This window comes from Sus scrofa, chromosome 14, assembly GCF_054392235.1.
Source record: "Sus scrofa isolate SSC_HxYL_T2T_F1_AM1 chromosome 14, Sscrofa_HxYL_maternal_Yorkshire_Landrace_v2.0, whole genome shotgun sequence".
Classification (NCBI taxonomy): Eukaryota; Metazoa; Chordata; class Mammalia; order Artiodactyla; family Suidae; genus Sus; species Sus scrofa.
Window position 1 is genome coordinate 75,739,547 of NC_139396.1, and position 24,783 is coordinate 75,764,329.

The window sequence follows — 24,783 nt, forward strand, 5'->3', positions numbered from 1 at the left end:
GGAGCCCTGTGACCGCATATCAAATCTCTGTAGGAGATACCTTCCTACCCTATGGAGATAAAAGTGTGCACTTCATTTTACTGGCCCCCACACTTGCCCTTCACACTGACCCACTGGCCAGCACAGTAGGTACCAACTTTCTGAGCTCCTTCCCACTTTTCTTATTTCACAAAGGCTTTCTTTCCCTCATTCACCTACTCAAATCTTACTCATCCTCCAACATCAAATGAAGCTCACTTCTTAAATCTCCTCTAACTAAAAACGACACTGAGGTTTCTGTTCTCCCAACACAGGTAAACCTCTCATGTCTGCTGCCTCTGCTACTTAATACTTTCCTAGCTTTTTCATAGGTGTTTTATCTTTCTGATAAACTCTTTAAGGCAACTTGAAAGTAGTGATCACATCTTAGATTTCTTTTAATCCCTATGACACCCAGTGGAGTCAGACACACAGCAAATCTTCCTAAAATATTTATGGATGAGTGACTGTCCCATTGCCTCTTGTCATGGGGGTCAGTACTTGAGCTTACACCATAAGAGTTTAACTCAGGAATTTATAAAGAATCTTCAGAAGACTAGCTCTGCCTACCAAAAAGCCAATCCTCTTTCTTGGTGGGACAGGTCACACCCAATGCCACTCTGGCACTAGCAAGGCAGCTGAGGTCCAGTTCCTTTACTGTGCCCGCCTGATGTCCAGAGAGCGGCCATGACTGCAGATAAGTTACCTGGAACTTTTCCTGCACCTCGGGGATGGGGGCGGGGCTGCTCATGAGGTCGCTCAGGCCAGCATTGGGATTGTGTGGGATCAGTTTGTACTGCCCTCCTTCCCGCTTCAGGTCCAGGCCGAAGATGTCGGAGAGAAGGTCACTCTCCTCCGTCAGCTCCTTCAAGTCCGTTAGGTCTTCAGAGGGCAGGGTCCCTTCTAGGACTTTCCTCTCCCCCTCATCCCCGTCTCCCCTCACCTCATCCTGCGTGGGGTCTGGCATGTTGGCCAAGAGCTCTGCCACCTTGATCTTCTTCGCACCTTCCACCAGGCTCCCACCCAGCAGGAGGCCACCGATGATACGCGAGAAGCCTCTGGAGACGCTGGCAGCGAAGTGCAAGAGGGTCATAAACACACTCCAATAGGACGTGAAGAAAGCTGTGACCATGTCCCTCACTGTCATCTTCTTCACCTTCTTCATCTGCTTCTTCAGGCTCTTGAGGCTCAGCATCCGCATGAGGGTCAAGACGTTATACCTGAGGGCCAGCAGGGCCGACCTGACCGTCACGAGGGAAAAGAAACCCATTCTGGGGCCCTGCTCCTCCGGCTTCTCCTTCTCACTCTCCTCTTTATTCGCTGACCTCTCGTTCAAGTCCGACTCTGAGATCTGCGCCGCCAGCTGCATCTCGAATATGGTGTCCTCGCAGAAGTTCACAAAGAGCTCCATCTTCTCTTTCTCTCCCCCTTCATTGACCACGTCAAAAATAAACTGCCTTTTGGACTCCTTGACCTGGGGCTTCTCCCACTGGGTTCGGCTGGACTCACTGATTTCAAAGTAGACCCTCTCGATGCGTTTGGCGCTGCCCATGATTTCGATGCGGCCCAGGAAGGGCTGGAAGTAGTTGAGCACGCTTTCCGCCAGCTCCAGGAAGGTCTGCAGTCGGGTGTCATTGGGCATGTGCTCTGAGAGGTTTGTCAGGAGCACCGCCACGTTGAAGCCAATGTCCTTGGCGGGCTCGTGGAACCGCTTGACAAACTCCTCGTAGTCAAGGGTTTCGTTTTCGTCCGTCTCTGCGCAGGACAGAAGGAACTCAGTCTCCGACTGCGTGTAGTGCTTGTGGCTTTCCATGGCTTTGTGGAAGTCCCTCTTGGAAATGACTCCTTTGCCATCTGGGTCATACTCCTTAAAGGTGTCAGAGGATGTCAAGTCCTTGAGTTTTAAGAACATGTCAAAAAACTTGAGAATCATCTCCACGTTGTTGGAAGATTCCACGAGCATATCAACCATCTGTTTGCCAATGGTGCCATTCACAACATTGCCTGGGGGTAAAGAATTGCACTGGTTCAAAATGAACATTCCCAGCTATAGAGAAAATAACCATATAAATCTTATTTAGCAATGGAATCAAAGACAGTGCCTTGTTTATCTTCCAACGCATGAAGGGAAAGATGGATAGTGATTTGTAAACTCTAGTTTAAAAGAGTGATTCTGTGAACACACGTAAAAGCAAATTTACAAAGTAATTAGCTTAACACATGTAGAACAATGTGAAGAAAAGCTAACATTTTTTTTCCTCTAATTGATCTAAGAAGCAACATGTTTTAGGATTAAAAAAAAAATGGGGCAAACATTTATATCTTAAAGCCAGAAACTAAAATCCAGTCTCATATTAATAATAAAAATGAGTGTGTGCACAGCCTGATAGGGTTGAAAAACTGGTACTCATAGACATTACCTGATTTCATGTTCATGTGTCTGTGAGGCAGGCACTTTTTATTAAATTCTGGTGTTATTATTGAGGAAACTGGGGTTTGGCAAGGCTAAATTATGAACCTGTTGTGACATGATTATTAAAGGTTAGGATAAGGTAGAATTCCCATTGTAGCTCAGCCGTTAACCAACCCGACTAGTATCCATGAGGTTTTTGGTTTGATCCCTGGTCTTGCTCAGTGGGTTAAGGATCCAGCATTGCTGTGAGCTGTGGTGTAGGTCGCAGATGTGGCTTGGATCTCATGTTGCTGTAGCTGTGGTGTAGGCTGGAGGCAACAGCTCCGATTGGACCCCTAGCCTGGGAACCTCCATATGCCACTGGTGTGGCCATTAAAAAGTCAAGCAATCAATTAATTAAATTAAATAAAGGTGAGGGTAAGGACTTCAAGTAGATCCACTGAAAGCAAATTACCTCCTCTTTCTGGTTTAGAATGAAAAGGTTCTCCCTACATTTCCTTATGGTCTAGAAAAAACTTTCTAGTTATAAAATAGTTATAAAATGGCAGATCAGTGATAAGCTTGAGAAAATGAGATATTATCCTAAATTATAGAGTCACTGAATGGCTATTTTATTTTATTTTACTTTTTTAGGGCCACACCTGTGGCATATGGAAGTTCCCAGGCTAAGGGTTGAAGTGGAGCTGTAGCTGCTGGTCTATGCCACAGCCAGCAGCACAGGATCTGAGCCACATCTGCAACCTACCTCAGATCGTGGCAATGCCAGATCCTTAACCTACTGAGTCAGGGATTGAACCTGAATTTTCATGGATACTGGTTGGGTTTGTTTCGGCTGAACCACAATGGGAATTCACATTTGTTTTTTTGGCCATGCCTGCATCATGGGAAACTTCCTGAGCCAGGGTTCGAACCCATGCTACAGCACTGACGATGCCAGATCTTTAACCCACTGAGCCACCAGGGAAGTCCAGTCATCGAATACTTTTACTCCTTGAACAGAACGTGATATGTAAGAAAGACAAGGAGTTCCCATTGTGGCGCAGCGGAAATGAATCTGATTAGGAACCATGAGGTTGTGGGTTCAATCCCTGACCTCACTCAGTGGGTTAAGGATCTGGTGTTGCTGTAGCTGTGGTGTAGGCTGACGACTATAGCTCCAGTTCAACCCCTAGCCTAGGAACCCCCATTGCTGTAGATGTAGCCCTAAAAACCAAAAAAAAAACAAAAAACAAAAAAAAAAAACCAACAACAAAAAAAGACAGGCATCAGAAAAAAGATGCATGGTGAGTAGACTGTTAGTGTGTCTGTGAGGCCATCGACCTACAATATGGTCTCCAGAGCCATGCTCATGGGTTTAAATCCAGGCTACATCATCTGAGCTGAGAAACCTGAGCAGACTTCTTAGCCTCTCTGCACTCAGTTTCCTCATTTGCAAAATAATGATAATGATGTCATCAAATTCATGAACCTGGTATTAGGATGAAAAAGTTCTTAAACCAGCAGCTGGCACATTCAACAAGGTCAATTTTAAGTTGTCATTCCTGTGGTTGCTGCTGCTGCTGCTGCTGCTGCTGTAATTATTATGGTTGTGTTGTTACTGTAATGTAGACTAAAGTTTGAATTGAGGTCATGGTAAAAGGATCTTGTGTTCAGAGGGTATAAAGTGGCTGCCACGGGTTTTAAGCAAATCCTACATCTTTCAAGTCCCAGCACGAGGCATGACAACTGCCTTCATTAGTGAAGGTGCAGTTACACAATGCAAGACAGACTAAGAAACAGAGAGAGAGAAAGTAGGAGGGACTTAAGGAAAAAAGATAGGGAACAGAATAGCAAACTCCTTTGTTGTTGTTGCTTTGGTCGTACACACATGGTTTCACTGAATTCTCAAATCAGTCTATCATCAGTTCCATTTCACAGAGGAGTAAAATGAAAAATGGAGACGTGACTTGTCCTAGGGTCAAGCTGCTTGAAAGTGGGAGAGCGGACATTGGTGGGGGATCTCAGAACCCAAGCTCTTAAGCACTGTTTACTGCCTGAGACAAAGGAAAAGCAGTTGGAAAGAGAAAAGCAAGAGAATGAAAACCTGAGAATGGCTTGTGGTACTTCCACAGGCTGCCACCAGCATCTGCCTTGGTGGGTGGAGGTAGGGTAGGGTAGGGCTGCAGGGCTCTCCCCAGCCTCCTCCTCCTACAGAATTTGAAGAACCCACAGGAGTGACAGTGTATTCAGCTCAAAGCAGCAATTTACACAATTGGGGTGTATCCAAACGTCTGTAATCCCCACTGATTACAAACAAACAGAATGACAAACAAATAAAACCTTCTTTATATAATGTCTGTGTGAAGAGCGTACTCTGGGGTATTGCTGTGAAATGAAAGATGTCACCAGGAATAAAGTACCAGTGGTTTCATCCTGCAGCTGTGATAGTCAGAATTTCTCTTTTTAAAAAAACTAACCTGAGAAAAGAATGATCAAGGAATAAATCCAAGACCCCTGTCCCAACTCAGTGTTGATATTTTATTCTTGGCAGTGCGCTGACCCTCAAAGCAAGCACATAGTGAATCCTTACAATAAAAGAATGAAGGGAATTTTAAAATATAAATCAAAACTACCTTCTAACATGGACAGCAACATGACCACCATGTCCTTCTGAAGATCCATTAATTCTTTCAGTAGCTCAATTTGACTGGAATCCTGAAAATATGAACACATTGCATTTGAGATTATATGAGACAACTATGCATCAAGAACATCAATACTTGTACACACACAAAGTGTGGAGACACTTTGGAGACACTTCATAGCAATGTGGAGCTAAAGGGAGGCAAAATATAAGGTAGTTTTTTAAAAATATACATTTTGGGATTAAAGAATTCCAATTTACTGTTGATTCCAATTCACAGATCAAATCATCTGTACAGACAATGAGCAAGGCTAACATAAGCATGGAGGAATTAAGGCAGCGCTGGTACGTCCTGGGCCAGGCAGGCAAGACTCAGGGCTTCTGCCCACTGGGCATCTTTCTTTTACCTGAAAAGACCGGACTTGGCTTTTCGTCTAACTTCCTATACAAAGATGCGATGTATTTTGTAAAGATTAACTTATTCTGGAAATAGGCCTAACAGTGATATGAGATAAACTCGCCCTATAAAAATCTAATCAACAATGTATACAGTATTACCTGTATAAAGAGTGCATAATACACCTTTTCTACCAATTTGATTAAGCTCTCGAATTTTTCTGTGTTTAACATTTTCTGGCTTTTTGGTTTCGTTCTTGATTTTCTACCTGGAAAAAAGCTTCTTTCACACAGATATGACATGTCCAAATATGCTATGCTTAGATTCTGTGCCTGGAAATAGGGCATGTTCTTTAAGCTACATTACAACCTCATGAATTCTTGTATTCATTGGAGTTTTGCTACACAGGAAGCTAAGTTTCCACACTGCTGGAAGGATATGACTTTTTCTCCCTCAACACTTGTTAACTTGAAAAGATCTTTAAACTGTCAGTAACTGCTTAGCAGCACCAGATGCCAATAAAATGATGGAAGAGCATCTGAATAAGAAGAACTCTCTTGGGAGTATATAAATTCAGCTCATGTTGATTTCCTTTACTTACTACAATGTCATTAGCAATTAAATGAAAGCTTCATGATACTTCCTTATTTGGTTGAAGTTACCAATAATTAGATATTGACAAAGATTCTCTCCTTGACCAATTGGGCCAGGCTCCTCCGCCAGGCTTCAATCCTAGTCTATAAAGACTCCTTACAGCGCAAGGCTGCATCCCTAGGATGACCCCAGCCCCCACGAGGGTCCCTGCCTGAGAAAACCCAAGGCTGCTGGAAAAATGCAGTGTTTGTTCCAGCCCACACCTGAGGTCAGTAGAATCCCTCTCCCAGGTTCCCTGAGAGGGTAGAATCTGAACCTCAATACTTACCAGCTCATAGACTCCACAGGCCTCATCCATTCACACTGACCAACCCATTGTCAGTTTTCTCTTCTCTGACTCCACTGAGCCCTGCTCACCCCTTCCCTGTTCCTCCTTTTTAAAACACCCAGTCCCCTCGGTACAAGTTGAGTTCAGCTCAGACTAGATGCTTTTCCCTACAGTAACAGCTATCACTGATTAAATCTCTCCTTGCCACTTTCACCAGTGTCTGGCTTTCTCTTTGATCATACATTCCACCTGCTTGTAGGTCAGGGGGCAAGTAGGACTTTCCTCACTTTGCTGAAGAAAAGGAGACTTGAGGAAGAGAGGGGGCTGGCCCACACTCAGGGCACACGTGAACAAAATCACAGGGGCTGGACAGGTGGTCTTGACTTTAAATCTAGCATTCTCTCATGTCAGCCCTTGGGACATATTATCAGAATGCACTGTATCAGAGGGATATAGTTACTCAAAATTTCTATTAAGAATTTTTCTATTTGTGTATGCAATACTCTGAGCTTCAAATGAAATATATTAGTGAGAAAACAGCATGGTGTTTTCAAGATACACTCATTTCACACGAAAAAATGGTGAAAAATCTATTTCTTCTTTATTTGCCCATCTGTAGAGTTCTTTTTTTTTCTCTTTGACTTTCATGAAGTTAAATTTTCTATTAATTGGTGAAATGTCATCTATTGAGAACAGCTGCTTGTTTATGACCCTAGAAGGAATTTCTCTCCCCTAAACAGAGAATTTGTTTACTAAAATCCCCTTTTAAATCCTTTTGCAAGTATCTGTACGCGGAGGAAAGCTCCAGTGAGTAATCATCAAGAAATGGGGTCTAGGAAGGATTGTAAAATGTATGATGCTTGGAGACAACACTGTTTTATTTCTCTATTACAGTCAATTCCTTAATATCTTTTGTCCTCAAAAAAAATTTTTTTTTGTCTTTTTCTCATTTTAGGGCTACACCAGCACCACATGGAGGTTCCCAGGCTAGGGGTCTAATCGGAGCTATAGCCGCCAGCCTACGCCACAACCACAGCAACGCCAGATCCAAGCCACATCTGCAACCTCCACCACAGCTCACAGCAATGCCAGATCCTTAACCCCCTGAGTGAGGCTAGGGATCGAACCTACAACCTCATGGTTCCTAGTGGGATGCGTTTCTGCTGTGCTACGACAGGAATTCCTTGTTCTCAAATTTGAATAATGGGTCCTATATTTTCTCAACTTGCATAAAGTTATTTTATTTGAAAGAAATATCTATTTAAAATATAGAGCTAAAGATGTATAAAGAAGTCATCTAAGAAAGGTAGTATTCAAACAGAGAGTGTTATATTTCCAATGATCACAGTCCTCAGTTTGTCGCTTAGAATGATGGAGGACAGTTGCTTTACCTGAGAGAGCTTCATCTGCATGTGGGCAAATACATGAAGAAAACCCACTACCGCATCCCAGAGCCTGCTGTGGGCCAAGCTCTGCTGGTTGCCAGTACAAGGACCCTGGAGAAGAGACAGACAGAAAGCAATCATTCCTCATCATTTCACTGCCAAAACAAACTTTACAATACCAGGGAAAAAATTAGCTTAGCATTTACGTATCTTATCACCAACACGCTATCTGAAAAGACAGGAATCCAAAAAGAAAGTGATGGTTAAGGTAGAGTTGTCTTAGGAGCTAAGCATACTCTTCATTGAAATGTTTAATATTAAAAAAAAAAATCCCCAAAACAGTTTCTCAAGGATTTTCATTTTCTGTTTCTATGAATAAGAAAATACTGGAGAAAAAAAATGGTGAATTATTTCATTTTTGTCTGACTTTGGTTTCTTCTATTTAGAGGAAAAGGATGAGGTCCAGTTATTTTAGCTAAGTCAGATCAATGAGCAGTTACTACTTATGTGAAAAGAATTTGAGATTATGCTACAAATGAAAGGTACTTATTTCTTATTGCTAAATAGCAACCTGGACAAAGCATTCATATAGTGGACAAAAATATCCTCTTCAACATATTCTTTGTTGCACAGCCATATCCTGGTTACCAATCACACAGCCTTGAGATTTTTAAAAATTAATACTTGGTCATTAACTTCATGAAGCCAAATCCAAGGCAATTAGAACCTAAGTTTGCACTCTCAGCTTACACTTCAGAAGAGATCTTTATGTGACACTAGAGTGTGTGTTGTAGCAGGCAGGCTATTTGGTTAGGGACAATTTATATTTTTACTTCCCAAGGAAAAGCTCTATACCATGTTGAAGACACACCCACACCAACCAGGAAAAGAAATAACAGGCATTATATTTCAAAAGAAATGTAAGTTCTTAACTTCCAACTCATTCATTCATTGGACAAATGGTTCAGAACAAGTTTAAGCTGGAGAGTGCATTAAACGTTTCAGATTTTACTCGAGACACATGATTGAAAAGGAGAACAGCCTTAATACTGACAAGATGTGGAAATGGAACTCTGTCCTGTCTCATCTTCACTTGAGGCCCCCAGCTGAGGAGGAAAGACACTAAGTGGCAAGTACCTTCATATGCCAAAAGCAAGGTGCTGGATTCAATACCTGCAAAAGGAGACTACAGAGATCTTTCTACCCTAAAGATGCAAAGGTGCTAAAGTTGAAAAGGGAAAGGCTGGAGAGAGCTCTGCCCCTGCTGGGCATCCTCACCCCCACCCCTTGCCACAGGAGGAGGGGAGAAGGCTGCTTCTTTATCCCTTTACATGGAGGGAGCGAGGAGGTGCCAAGGGAACCATCACTAGTGCTTAGCTTCTTCTGTCTCCTCAGCTTGGGTAGCATATGATTTTGTAAGCAGATAGGTTGGGGGGAGGGTCCCCAAAGAGAACCAGGCATGGCTTTTTGGACCTAAGAGAAGCCTTTTTGGCCTGAGCCATTTTGTGATCTAAGTCTGGCCACAATGCTTGCCCTTGAACAGGTCTCAGTAATCGCTGGTCTTAAGGGAACAAAGGAACAGAGAAGAGGCAGTCAAACAACAGTGCAGTGATACAGCAGCGTCCTAGTTCCTCCTCAAGGGATGTACATAATAATCTATCTAATATAGTTTCGAGTCCCCCAGGACTAAGGCCCTCACCCAGGTGGGAGATGGAATGAGGATGTTGACCTTCCTGACTTCAGTCACCTAAAGCTTGGACTCTGTCACCCTGTGCCCCAATTCTATGCTGACTTCCCTACTCATGCCCTCTCATGAATATGTATGCACCCTTAGCTTAAAACTTTTCAGATTTACGGAGTTTCTGTTGTGGCTCAGCGGGTTAAGAACCCAACATCATATCCATGAGGATGCAGGTTCAATCCCTGGCCTCACTCCGTGGGTTAAGGATCTGGCATTGCTGCAGCTGCAGTGTAGGTGGCAGATGTGGCTTGGATCTGTCATTGCTGTGGCTGTGGCATAGGCCTCAGCTGCAGCTCTGATGGGAACCCTAGCCTGGGAACTTCCACATGGCACAGAAAAAAAAGAAAAAAAGCGTTCCTGATTTTCTGCTTTGGGAAAGATCCCCAGTGTTCTCCTTATTTGCTGCAAGTAACAATAAATCCTTCCTTCTCCTGATCTTCCTGTTGGTTATGTCTATTGGCTCCACACCCACAAAGAGTTGAACCCAGTTTCCAGGTAATAGCCCCATATTAGAAAGTGCGAAAGAAAGTGACAAAAAAAAGATTTCTTAAGTGGGCTACTCAGGAGGGAGCTTTCTTGTCCAACAGGACTTTGAAATCTTGCCAACAAAACTGGCTGAAAGAGTCATGTGGTTCCAAGGTCAATGGGCACCACCAGATGCACAGAGTCTGTGGAACCATTTGAAACTGGGTGGGGAAAGAGGCATTTTCAAGACACGGGAAACAGTGAGAGGGCCAAGCCCTCTTATTTGAGAAAGAACTTCAGTGCAGTCCTGAAGCCCAGAGGCCTCAAGGAAGACTCCTCCTTCCCATTCTGCTTCCTGCCTACAGGTCCAGCCCCAGGAAGCCTGAGGTTGAGGAGGAGGAGGGGGAAGAGCAGGTGACCAGTGGAGAGTCGGACCCTTGCTCTAGCCTAGAGAGGCCTTTCCAGCACAAAATAGGCCCCGGGGTGACGGAAGGTTTACACTGGATAAGAGTTAAGTGATGGTGCTGCCACAGACTGACCAAAATGAGATGATGCCTATGACAAAGGGATGGAAGGAATTTGGTTGCCAGTGGCCAGCGCACAAGATCCATTCTAGGAGAGGTAAAGAAATGGCTGTGGAGTGAGTCTGAAGAGATGGTGGGGAGAAGGAATCACTTCTTCTAGCTTTGAGGTTAATACCCCAACCCATTCAATGCACCAGGCCACGCTAATTTCACAGTGTATGTTAATGCTGTCTGGCTATTACCATAACTCCAGGTCAAAACCATGGATCTTCAGGGTTTCACTGTGGTTCAAGTCCAGCTGTGGCCATGAGCCCCTGTGTGCTAACACCAAAAGTGCAGGAGGCCAGTGGGTGAACCCTAGAAGGCCATTTCAAAGAAAAGAAACTTGACTTTTCTTCAAGAAACAAAATCTTCTTCATGTGGTTTTTAGGGTGTCGACCCAAAGTTAAAATATTATATTAGAAAAAACTAAGATCTGCAATCCTAGGTGACCAAGAATTGTTTGGCAACCTTTAGGTGACAGCTGCAAACCTGGGGCCCAAGTATCCACATTTCCTTGTAACCTGAAACACACAGGGACTTGCTCAACCTCAGGCCATGCACTTCTGAGAACTGTTCACATTTGAATGGAACCTCTTCCTCGCAGGCCACCTCATAGGCCTATTTCTCTGGACCTCTTTGGTGTCTCTAACATTGAAACCCTGGCTAACTGCCAGAAGGCAGTTACTTTCAGATGGACCTTCTTGTAGAGCAACAAATAAAACTTTCTATTTTCTCACCAATCACCCTGTATGTCATTCTAGGAACTTTGACAATATAATGTTCTCTCTCTCTTTTTTTCTTTTTAGGGCCACACCTGCAGCATATGGAAGGTCCCAGGCTAGGGGTCAAATTGGAACTGCAGCGTCTGGCCTACGCCACAGCCATAGCAATGCTGGATCCAAGCTGCATCTGCGGCCTTCTCTGCAGCTTGCAGCAATGCTGGATCCTTAACCACTGAGTGAGCCCAGGGAGCATACCTGCATCCTCTTAGATACTATGTCGGGTTCTTAACCTGATGAACCACAATGGGAACTCCTATAATGCTCTCTTGCTCAAGGAATTCTTCGTCCCCTTTATTAAAACTGGAGCTGAAATCTTCTAGGAGGTTACCTTTATTTTGATGATTTTAGACCCCTCCTTATATAATTTTCTATAGTTAGCAAAAATTGGAGTCAAAAAGCAACTGCAATGCTGTCATCTAAAAGCCAGCCCCTAATAAGCATGAAATGAATGATGAGATTTTTTTTTTCATAGCATCAGCAATAGTCAATATGATGCTAGGGCAAACTAATTCAAAATATATTTCAGTAAATGCAATATGGTGACCTGGGCTGGAACAGAAAAAGACAATGAAAAAAACTGGTAAGGTCAGAAAAAAGTCTATAATTTGGTTTGTAGTATGGTGTTGATTTCTTAGTTTTGAGGAATGTATTGTGGTTATATAAAATGTCCATGTTAGGGAAAGCTGGGTGAATCATATAGGGAAATTCTCTGCAACTTTTCTGTCTGTCTGAAATTATTCTGGAGTTCCCATCATGTCTCAGTGGTAATGAATCCGACCAGTATCCATGAGGATGTGGGTTCAGTCCCTGGCCTTGCTAAGTGGGTTAAGGATCCAGTGTTGCCATGAGCTGTGGTGTAGCTTGCAGACGCGGCTCTGATCTGGCATTGCTGTGGCCATGGCGTAGGCCAGCAGCTATGGCTCTGATTCGACCCCTAGCCCGGAACTTCCATATTTTGTTGGTACAGCCCTAAAAAGACAAAAAATTAGAAAAATAAAAATGAAATTATGTCACAATCAGTTAAAAACATTGTGAGTATTGATTAATTTATATGAAAATATGCCATATAAATAAGAAGTATTAAGTTAAAAAATGAACAAGCCATAAAGTCATGCTACTTAACCTGTTATCCCTTGAATGTTCAGTTAGAATGCTCTGTGTTATATAAGCAGATTAGAATAAATAATTTTGCACATAGTGAGAGGTCAACAGATGCTGCTAATTTTTATATAAATTTAGGATGCTCACTTACTTTAGGAACCAAGAAATGCCTGCTTTTGGCTGAAAAGGCATTTAAGTTAAATTTGTTCTATAGAAGCCATTTTATTGTTTCTATAAAATTCATTGACCTGCTAATGTCACCAGTCAATCTTATTATTTAATCAGGACAGTTCACATTGGAACCTCATACTGCTTTCTTTCTAGAAACCAATGAGAATATTAAGTCAATAATGGAAGCCAAGGAAGAAAAGGAAATAGGAACATGAGTGGATTGGAACAGTTTAAAAACTTTGCTTATATTTGAATTAAAGAAAAGTTATTAGAATTATCAAGTGTGGCTTTTCCATTTTGAATGCTGAAATAAGGATCCTCTGTCCCGACCAGGGAGAGAAGAGAAAAAGTGAGATCCTTTCAAAGTATGAATGCAGAGGAGAGAGTGGGCCTGGAGGAGGTAAGGAACAGCATCCTGCTATCTTTCCTCTGCACCACTCAGCCCTGGGACTTCACTCAGCCGTGAACAGTTCACTCAGTCACTCTACAAACACCTGTAAGAATGCTAGGCTCTGGGGATACAGCTGATATTTTTACTTAACTCTTTCCCCACTACAAGATTCTGTTTAGTCTAACAACACACACTAAGTTTCTTCCTCTAATTTTATCCTTGCACTTGGCGCTTCAAACACACTGACTGAGTCAAGAGTAATACCGGCCATGGACAGAAGATAGGAAGGAAAGATGACTGACGGGTCTTCTAGAAAACAGCAAAATTTTACTTGCTGAAAAAAAAGCAGCATATTATAAAAATCTTTTAAATATCTTTAGGTTAAGAGTAGAAGTCTACCCCAAAAAGAATATAAAGCAAATCAACGTAAAAAAAAAAATCACGAAACTTGGAATTTTACCTATATCATGAATTATCATATTATATTTTTATGTAAATATATATATGTGTGTGTGTATATATATATACACACATACATACATACATACACATATATGTGAATATATATACTGTGTACAAAGAATGTTGTCTGCGGTATCAATAAGCAAAGGATGTTTTGGCCATCAAGCCATCAGCCACTGCAGCCTCCAGCAATGGTGCACCCTGAGGGGATTCAGGGTGGAGAAAAATAGGATACCCTATTTTTAACCCTGACCCTAACCCTAAGCCCTGGATAGCTAAAGTTCACATCAAAGGAATGATTTTAATGAACCAAGACTTCTACATCTTCTCACATAGAAAAGCACCAAATTCATTAACCTGAAATGTCTGGTTTTATTTAATTAATAGAAACCTTTTGATGTTCCAACTGCCTAGGGTTGGTTGGTTGGTTTGTTTGTTTCAAAAAAACCTCCCGTATATCCTGGCTCTTTCCTTACCTCTTCAGAGCAGTCCCTAGAGGAATCTGAAAGGCTGTCTCCTGGGCTTTGTCCTTAGCAAGGCCACCATATAAAACATAATTCTCAGCTTCTAGGTTGTGCATTTTTTTCAGTCGACAATACATGCATACATATATCAAAATAAAGTTTTAAAATGTACTTCTTTTTTTATAAAGTTTCTTATGAAACTTTTCCCTCATTTTCACTGGAATACTATGAAGAGTGATTTAAAGCTCTGCCCTCTCCCTTCTTCTCTCCCCTCCTTCTTTAATATTTATTGAGTGCTTAACATAGAAACTGGGCCCTAGAGGTATGACACAGTCAACAACATGGTTCAGGCCTTGAAGGAGTTCATGGTATCTCAGTCTGCGAAGGGGTAATAAGGCAGTTTCATTCCACATAAATTCACTCTCGACTTTCATATTTTATTTTATTTCATGTATTTATTTTGGTCAGGCCCACAGTACGTGAAGTTCCAGGGCCAGGGATTGAACTTGAGCCACAGCAGTGACAACACTGAATCTTTAAGTGCTAGGCTACCAGGGAACTCCTCTTAGTATTTTAAATGACTAATTGGATAAGAATTTGTGAATGGAGAAAAATAAAAATTATTTTACAAAAAAAAAAAAAAAAAGAATGTATGAAAGGGATCAACAAAAAATGTGGCTGAGAGCCGGAAAATAGTTCAAGCATATTGCATTTTTCCAAGAAATTCAATGCCAACCAGTTGACCCTTTTTTTCTCTTTCCTTCTTCAAATAACAGACATTTTTAAATGTTTACCTGAATATACTCTGTAAGGGTGTTAAAGACTTGTTTTGCTACTTGAATTGCTTTGGAGAAATTCCTTTGTCCTTGTTCATCAATAACATCTTTCCCAGAGTAATACCAATAGAAATCACTAATTGATTCCTGGAAGAGAGAGATGATATGATTAAGGCACATGATTGAAGCTACCACGGACTTGTCCAGTTTTGGACTCTGTAATAGGAGATCATTTAAAATAACAGATTGAAAGCAAACAAAAATATCTGTGAAATAAACAGTACTCTCAGTGATTTTCCAAAACATAAAACATGGCAACATCCTCCCCAGATATAAACAACAACTGGAGAGAGGATAAGAAGCAGAAAACTTAGTTGTAAAAATGACTTTCTGTCTTCAATTACCTTGAAGGTCACACACATAAGGATTCATAAAATTAATGCATATGTATCCATAGTGCATGTAGGTGTTTACTTTGTGAGCACAGAAATTAGACAAATCATAGAACAGTATTTTGGGGCTACAGATATCTGGTCTCCTTTTCCTCCAACAAAGCCAGTAACATTTCTTTGGTGAGAATTCCAGGATGGTCCTTGCTTATGTAACTGGCCCTGATGTAGTTGATTGGACTCATAAATACGGACAACAATTGTAAATAAACATCAAAATAAGATCTTTCCAAACAGACGTTTTAAACAATAACTTGCATTTTGAAGGGATTTCAGTTGCCTAAATGAAAAATACAATTTGGGCCAGTATGTAAGCTATATTTAGTTTTTGAGACATGATTTTGAAAATCACAAGCAATGCTTCTTGATATATTTGCTTCAAAAATAGACCTTTTCCCATTAAGCTTTAACTAAGAATGTCGTGCTTTTACATGTTCAAAGATTAAGGGAGAAACTGACAGTTTGAATTTGCAGTTTTTAAAAGTGCTATATCTGACTTCCTCATAAATAAAATGAAGGAAATAAAAAAGTTGTATGGAATCTCATTAAGAAGCCTACACCTTCAGGGTCAGTTTTAGTAACATGTAAAACATTACTGCAATATTAAAGGGATTAAGTGATAGAGTGTTAAGCTGAATTTTTCAATTAACTCAAATATTTTGACATCTGAAAAGAACTAACCTTAGACTCTTACATTTAGGTAGATGGTAGGTAGTTTGAAAGTCTTTCTTTCCTATTTTTAGTAGTGTTTCAAATATTCTTCCCCCATTTATCTATCAATTATAGAAGAAGGAACAGAGCATGCTCATGCTTTACAAATTGAAAAGGAATTCAAATTGCCATCAAGCTAAAAAACTGTAGGAAAAAAAAAAATCCCTACTTAAAGAAAGAAAATAATTAGCAAAGAGTCAGGATCAGAGGCAAAGACGGTGGCAGTTCCACCTAAGACTTGGGGAAAGATTGTGATCAAAGACAAAAATACCTCAACAAATTCTGACCTCATAAATCAGAGCACATCACAACATAGCAGTTTCATAACCCTGTCATAGTGTGTGGACTAAGCAACCCCTTAATTTATTACTAACATGGCAACATACCTGCACTCTCAGGAGGTAGTCTACAGTAGAGATGATTATGTTGACGGTTGTATTATTGCCAGTCTGAGTTCTTAGATAATTTTGAAAATCTACATAAGAGCAAAAGATATTATTAGAGCTCGTTTAAAAATTTAAAATGAGTTATTTGAAAAACTTCAAAAGCAAATTATGTCTCTAGCAAAATCCTTGAGGCTAAGTGTAGTGTTATATCTGATAGTTTTAATAATGAATAATGTATATTTTCCATAAAAAGTGAGTGCCTCCAAAACATATCCAGGTACTTTACAGAATACTGATATTCAAATTTCATCTAACACCTGTTTCCTGATTCCCAGCTCTTGGACTCTGGGCAAGCGATTTACTGAAAAAGACTTGCGTCAGTAGGATACAGTAATAAAATGATTTATGCAGCAATTTCTTGTTCCTCAGGTCTGTGTTAGGTGCTAGGGAAACAGAAAGAAAAGATAAAGTTCCTGCCTTCATGGAGGCACAAGCCTGGCAGAGAGTTAGATGTAGAAACAACAAATGGAAATACATCGTGTTAAGCTACCTAGTGTGAGAACAACTAATTAGAGTTAAGCGAAATGACTAGCAAAGGACTTTGAAAGAGGAATGCCACGTAGAAAATATTCCAGTGCTAATGTACCAGGTAATGCTCAAGAACTGTTTCTTGACTCAAAGGAAGATGCATAATTGAAACTAACGGGTTCCAATGACTACTGACTTCAAAATACTTATTTCTGGGCAGCAGCAGACAGTCTGGGGTCTCACGAACCTGAATTGTGTCCCTCACAAAGCAGTTGCAAGAAGCGGAAGAGGTCACAGGTGAATTCATCATCCTGCAGAACCTTCTCTCCTGCAGGAAGTCCAGAGCAACCCATGTTATCAATGTCCTGAGCCCCGCCCTCCCATTCTACCCCCACCTCCATCAAACTTGCGTGTTAATCTAGCATCGTTCTGAACCAAAAACAGTCACAAATCATAGCAACTTTTCTATCTGAAGCTCATAAGACCATGCGCTTGACAGATAGATGCACTTTTTCTGGGTAAGAAAAGAACATCTGAATCTTAAAAACTCAGAAACCTCTCTGTTAAAAGTAGCAGCATGGGTTTGGCAACATTTTAGAGACAATCTGAAGAGATTTATAGAGATTTAAACTTTTTTTTCTTTCTATATTTCTTTCTTTTTGGTAAGGTGTGTGTAGGAATGATCTCTGCGTCTCTTACAAATGTGAAGTTAAATCTGCTTTCTTCCCTGGGGAGGACCAGGTGATTCAATGCAAAAGCAGTCAATGCATAAATAAAACAGGGCTGAGAGTTTTTTTTACTCCAATATTAATGAAAGGATTTTGGGGTGAAAACTCTAAATGACTAAAAAATGTTTATTAACTCATGTCAATCAATTCTCGAGGGAGCTTGTTTATGTAGCGATGTCAGTGATTGGCGCATTCCTTCCAGAGGAGGAAGAACTGGCAAGCAGACCTAATTCTAAGTATCAAACCAAAAGGTAGACTTTAGTAGCTCCTGCTGGTAGAACTAAATCTAACAAAGAAACGTGAAACAGAAGACATGGCAGAGCCACAGGAGCTGTCCTGTATCATTAAACACTAATTGTACGTGTGGGGCAAGAATGAAGCCTCAGAAAAGGGTTCAGATATTTCATCTACATTTCAGTTTAAATGTCTCTTGACCACAAGTTACTTCAAACGCAAAAACACAAAGAAGGAAACAAACAAACGAACAAACAAAAAACAAGCACCACACAAATGAAAGTTGATTTTCAAAGCAGAGAGTGTCTATGAAAAGACACAGTCAACATCATGAGTGTATTCTCTGGAATCTAAATTTGTTTAGAAAGCAAAATGACAAAAAAAAAAAAAGTTGTTTGGCAAGTGAATGAATGTAATCATGTATTTAAAAAAATAATAACTTTTCAGACTGGAAATACTTTGGGCTACAAAAGAAAACTATGTAATGATCATGTGTTTACTACAACTAAAATTATGAATGATCATAATGACAAAGAGTTGATGGACTTACCAGTCTGCAGTCTGTGACTTTCAAAGTGAGAGGCTTCATATAATGGGAGGGTTAGGAAGCAAAACCATTTTGAAAACTAATATAAACATTAAAAAAAGTACATAAAATCACTGTACTCGTTTCCCTGTTAGCCTGTAAGATATGGTATGTGGTGACCAAACTAAAAGCACCATGTCTACAGATGTGATGTGGCAAGTTTAAGTGTGAAATGCACATTGTTGGGAATCTCAATACATGGCTGATAAGCCTATTCCTCAGTGTTTACATTCATGCCAGGACAGGGGAACAATGGCCTGGTCTAGGCCCAGCAAACAAGCTAAACTCTCCAGTGATGACCTTTAGTATCATTTCTTGAGCTATTTTAATCAGAAGTGTCTTTAAAATGATATTTAAATCAAAATACTACGAGTTAGACAGATGTAATTGTTTCTTTTTTGGGGAACCATCTAAATTTTTTTTTTTTTTCAGAAAATCGAATCAATAAAACCATGTACATACTTTCAATGCTCATATATTGAGTATGGAATAAGTAACCTTTGGTAGGAAGGATTCAGAAAAGTGAACACTGAAATAAATATCACAGAGTTGACCAGTGTACCTGAAAATGCTCTATACAATGCACATTGATTTACAACAGAAGGTTTTATATTTTGTTGGCATGCATGGCACTTTCTGGACTATATACCCAAACACATACAAGTAACTTTGCTGACATAGGACACGCTGCACACAGCAGAACAAGGGGGAGAGGGAGAAAGGATCAAGCCTTCATTCACCATCAGGTGACACAGGTATTAACTAGATGTTCTCGCTTTATGAACACATTACTATCCGATTAAAATGCTGCCACTGCCCATGCTGCGTGTAGGTGGTGCAACAACAGAGATGAAGGATGGCTTTATGTCTGCAGAAGGTACAGGAGCAACAGTCCATTTTGTGATGTATGCAAAAGAAATTCCATTGTCGGATGGAAACTAAGGTTAATAATAAATAACGAAATGGAGTAAAACATAGTTGAAAGTGCTCTCACATTCTTACAATATTATTTGCAATAGCTGCATGACTGCCAAATGTAGATATTGTGCAGGGTTTTCCTTTGGTTTCATTTTTAATTAAAAGGGGTATAATGACTAATACTGTATAAAGGGAGAGTTAGTCAGATATTATGGCTGATGATGACTTTGTTCTTGGTGCCTTAGTTTTCTCATTCATAAAATGAATGTGATATGTACACTGTCTACCTCGCTGGGTCTGCATAATCTATGTGACCATTTTGATCAACTGTGGAAAGGTTAATATTATTAGCAGCAGTGACAATTATACTAAATAAAGATGAGAACAACATGCCTATCTGATAACTATGGCTATTTGAACATAGGTATTAAGCATGTTTATATTTTCAAAAAGCCATCTTAAATTTAATGGACCAAAATATTTTCAAATATATCAATTTTCACTTGGAAATGATATGAGGTAGACCTTCTTTATTCAAGCTACCAATAAAAAGTAATTCCTCTTTCAGAGATTTAAGAAGTTAATACTTTTGAGGGCTTTTCTACCCACAACTGATTTATCCATTTAATAGAGGATAAAGTTCAAAAAAGAAAGTTGTTTTTACTTAGAATATCCATGAATATAGCTCAAAGTTCACAGTCTTATCTCCAGACAAATCTTGATTTTATTATTAATATACAAATGTTATTAAAATTAATGAAAAAAGTAAAAAGACTACTCTCCACAGAAATAGTTGAATTAGCATAAATAGACTCCAGAAGATTAAGATCCCCTTGTTGTAGGGTCTTGTCATGTGTATATCTCTAATAATGCAAAGATAAAGGGTGAGCAGCACGAAACATGAGATGGGCCACAATGAATAATTCCCTTTAACCTATTGTTAAACAGATCTCAAGAGTCCCCCACTGCCATGGAGGAAATAATTCTGATTACTAACTTTTAGAGGACTTAAATAACTATTTTGTATATGGCAAAACTGAAGGGTTAAGGCTAAAAAAAGTATTTTTAAATGGTGAAAAATCAGGTGTTTGATTCCATGTGGGTAGTTTTAATGTTACTGATTAAGTGGTTTAAATACGGCTGCTTAAATAATATTACAACAACCAACAAAGAATGCAAAATTTTAAATAGATTTACAAACAGAATTTAGTTAGTGACTACCATGCACTAGGCATTGTGCTAGATCTATCTTCTCATCATTTCATTTCAGGCTTACAATAATCCTATAAATGAGGTGACATGAATCCCATTTTGTGTAGACAACTGAGAAATTAAGTCACTTGACTACCGTCCTATAGCTGTTAACAGGTAAAGGACTTAAATTCGATAAACTTCCATGAGCATTCATTAAGTGTCTCCTATTTGCCAGGCACTATGTGAGGTGCTAAGAATACAAAAGTTAATGCAAATAATCTCTGATCTCAAGAAGTTCACAGTCAGGCAATAAACTGATAATTTCAATATTGTATGGTCTTTCTGAAATCATTGTGCCATGGTTTTTAAACTTCGTAAAGTTCACATTGATAATCAATCAATTACTGTGTTATTATTTAGATTGTGAACTCCTAATTTGTTTTCAGCAATTTTAGAACCCAAGGACAACCATATTCTAGACATGAAGCTTTAGAAAAGTCAATTCACCTTTCTGAACCTTTGTTTCATCATTTTGATATAGGAATTAATGATCTCCTGACTACCTTACTTCATAGCACTGTTGGAAGAACTAAACTGGTTCAAACAAGCACAACTGCTCTGAAATACGCAAAGCACAATAGGAATAAATGTGATGTTTTAATGGCGAGAAGTCACAAGTTGAAAAAAAAAAGAAAAAACAAACCCTGCATTTCTAAAATATAGAATTCCAGTGGGTTGTGGCTATGACAAATCCTTATAATTCCATTAAGTGCATGTTCTTAAATTAAGGTAATAACCTGATATCAGTGTATAAAATGTATTCCTAGTTGATAAAAATAACCAACTGCGTGAAATAAATTAGGTATGACCCATGGATAACAGAATTAAAGTTATAGGTTAGCTGTGGAGGGAAAAATCTTTTGCTTTCAAACATGATTTGCAGATAGTTTCTCTTGTAGCCTTCTTCTAATGCCTTTCAGTTGTCACTACTCCAACTGAAATCCTTACTCCTTCATGCATTCCAGCCACCAACACCCTAACTGATCTCTGTGCCTTCAGGCTGGACACCCATTTTACACCTTGTTGCTGACAACAGCAGTTCTAGGCAATCTGATTATAATACTCCTCCTGATAAACAGATTGATTCCTGGTATAGTAATCACGAAAAAGCCTACTCTGAAGAATCCCCTGCAAGCCATCATTAAACAGAGCTCTCCAAGGGCCAGGAAGGAAATCATGCTGGTCACTATCTTCAGATAGCTAGCCTGGCTGAGAAATGAGAAATTTGTGCCTTTTAATGTCAGCAGGCTCTACTGGACACATTTTAAACGGTGAAGGTAGGAACTGAATTCCAGGTAGATCATCGCACAAAACACAGTATCAATATCACTTAAGTGTTAACTTATTTAATGACTGTCCACAGTCTCAGAAAGAAAGCACAAACTCCTTGGAGGGCAAAGAAGGCCCTTTGGGGCCTCCCACAAACTCTTTCTATTCTGTGGTGGGTTCATGTCTGTTCAGCTGTTCAGCCACACTAGGTTTGTTGCTGTCCTCTAATATGTTTTGTGCCTTAAACTTGGCCTATGCTGATCCCTTCCCTTGGAATGCCTTTCTTTGCCTTGCAATCTGTCAGATAAACTTTGACTTCCACTCTATAATATGTCTGTAGTGAAACTTTCCCCTTCCCTGAGGGCTTCAAGGCCCCTTCAAGGGAGATTGAACTCAAAGCCTCTGGATTACAAGAATTACCAGACCCTTATCATTGCCCCACCTATCTTACTGTAATGCCCTTTCCCCACCTTGGCCTAGTCCTTCCAGCTGCCTCAAGGAAAGGTATATGGCCCATTCCTCACCCTGCCCCTATAGGGCCCTCACCCCCCGCCCCAAGTGTATCCTAAGACCCCTATTTCTCCAAAAAATCAGCAGGTCAGTGGGTACTTAAGCTCTCTCTTCTCCCTGGGTTATTAAGAGACACTCAGTGTTGGTTCTCCCTAATTATCAGGAAGTTTTCCTGCTGCACTAGCAGCATCCATCTCTTATCAATAAACTACTTTCTCTTCACCCCAGTATGAGTCTGAAAATTCTTTTCCAACCCGTGTGCACAGATCATGACACTAAGTATCAACTCAGGTCACTCCTACATAAAGGGCTAAAGTTATTTGTTCTGAAGTTGTTTGTTTACACATCTGTCTACATGATACTGGGCTCCTAAAGAACTCCAATGCCTAGGACAATGTCTAGCATATAACAGCCACTCAAATTTAAATGACTGCTGCAGAGTTTAAGAACTGTGTAAGGATGTTAAGAAAACTGAATTATAGTGCCATGAACCCACAGGCTTTCTTTGAAGAGAACATGTACCCACAGGAATGGCATAGTAGCCCAGTCAGAGCCCAAATGCTAGCCTTGAATCACACTTGTGAAAGTACTTTGAAAATCTGGGGTGGGAGGCAGCCAAGAAATAATTAAGCACTAACAACAGTGACAAAAAATTGGGGTAGCCAATATTTAAAGGTTGCTTTAAATATCCTTTTGATAAACTAATGAAAAACAATTCCTTTTTGCTTCGACCTCACATAAGCTTCATGAGGTCACTACAAACCTCACATAAGCTTCATGAGGTCACTACAAATATATCAGCAAGAACCTCAGTGTTACACATTATCAGATACAAGTGGAAATTTAAGAAGCTTAACCTGTATTACATAAAATTTTTAAAAATCGAACAATTTCTGAGAAATCAGATCAGCTTCAAAATCTCACCTTGCTTATGAAGTGATCAAAAATAAAATGCAAAGTGATCAAAAATAAAATGCAGTTATCTTCCACTATATTTCAAGAAGTTTGAAGGAAGAAAAATTGCACTTTCAAACTCATAATGAATTAGTAATGACATTAAATGGTACAGAGAAAAGACAAATTAAAAATCTAAGGATGGAATGAAATTTCTAATATTCATATAGGTTTTTGGTTTTGAATTTGATTATACATTAAAAGAAAACACATATGACTCAAAAATATACAGAAAGGACAACATTCAGCACGTCACAAATCTAAACACATTTGCTGAAGAACCTTTGGGAAAAAAAGAGGAAAAAACAAGGAGGAGGTCCAGGCTTTTGCAGAAATGGGGGAAATTTAGTAAGGTGGGGTAAGCATACAGGGCAAACGTAAATGACAATAACAGCAGTAGAAAAAGAGATATAAACAATTAGTCTGAGATCCTTATACAGTGGACCTTCTCTATCTGCAGATGCAGAGGTATAACTATGTCAAGCTGTTTTATATAAGGGACTTGAGCATCTGTGCATTTTGATATCTGTGAGGGAGTGGGGGGGCCTGGAACCAAACCCTCATGGATATTGAGGGACAATTGTATACAAACCTTAAAGAAGCATGTACTTCCTAATGCTATCTCGATACCAAATGAGGAATATCACGTGTAACCATAAAAAGTTTAAAATTGATACGAAAACTTCAACAATTAATGCAAAAATTTGCAATAGATGGGTGTTTGTTGTTGCTGTTTTTCAGTTTGTTGTTGCTATTGTTTGGCCACTTGTGTGGCATGAGTTAAGTTCCTCTGTCAGGGATTGAACCTCAGCCACAGTATTGACAATGCTGGAAATTTAACCGCTGAGCCACAAGGGTCCTCCCAATAGATAGGTATTTTTGAAGACAGACATTACATTAAAGGGCCAAAAATTCTACATAAGTTAATATGCTGGACAAAAAATAATCCCCCTAAAGTCTTATTAAAGGATGGGGGGGGCTGTAGATAGAGCTGCCTTGTGGAACTGGCACATTAAATAGAGGGAGAGGGCTTGCATTTCAGTCTTGACCTTGCCCCTTCACTGTGCAACCTTGGACATGCCGCATCATCTCTCTGTCCCTCACTCTCCTTATTCATAAAATGGGGGGAAATACCCCATGGAAATTTGTGGGCATCAGAAAGTTCATGCATTTAAGTTATACATTTTCCATGGTGATATAATTTACAGTCATTTTATCATCATCAGGAAGAGATTTAGTTTAATAACAGACAGATGGTTAAGATGGAGATTGAGATCTATCAAATTATTTTCTCAGTACTGAGCTTAATACTGCTCAAGGCTCATGCTTTGAGGCAACAATATCACTAGCGGATTTCACTTTTTTTCAGCCTTTTCTTACATCTTCCAAGAGGAATCACTGGTTTTCTTTCTCCTATGAGGGTGAAGGCTTTTCATAACAGTTGTAGAATCTTAAGAGAATGGCCATGTAACAGAAATTTTTTGAACATGCCAAATAAAGAGTCAGAAAGGTGTTTTCAATCTGGAAAATGGTACACTATTCATAGAGCTAATGAGTTGTCATCGCATGTTTTCCTAAT

General features: G+C 39.8%; 1 protein-coding gene across 11 annotated transcripts in view; it reads right to left on the minus strand.

The window, feature by feature from the left end:
- RYR2 (ryanodine receptor 2) overlaps nt 1–24,783 on the minus strand; it is a 745,790-nt gene that overhangs the window by 39,611 nt on the left and 681,396 nt on the right. For 10 of the 11 annotated variants that reach the window (XM_084996827.1, XM_084996825.1, XM_084996826.1 and 7 more), the window contains 6 exons: nt 16,999–17,079; nt 16,224–16,312; nt 14,696–14,824; nt 7,765–7,869; nt 5,044–5,125; nt 725–2,022 (listed from right to left, as the gene is read on the minus strand). In XM_084996827.1, the coding sequence (XP_084852953.1) occupies nt 725–2,022; nt 5,044–5,125; nt 7,765–7,869; nt 14,696–14,824; nt 16,224–16,312; nt 16,999–17,079 (1,784 nt within the window). Of the gene's footprint in view, nt 1–724; nt 2,023–5,043; nt 5,126–7,764; nt 7,870–14,695; nt 14,825–16,223; nt 16,313–16,998; nt 17,080–18,263; nt 18,297–24,783 lie in introns of all 11 variants that reach the window. The other variant, XM_084996818.1, reaches the window with a different exon arrangement.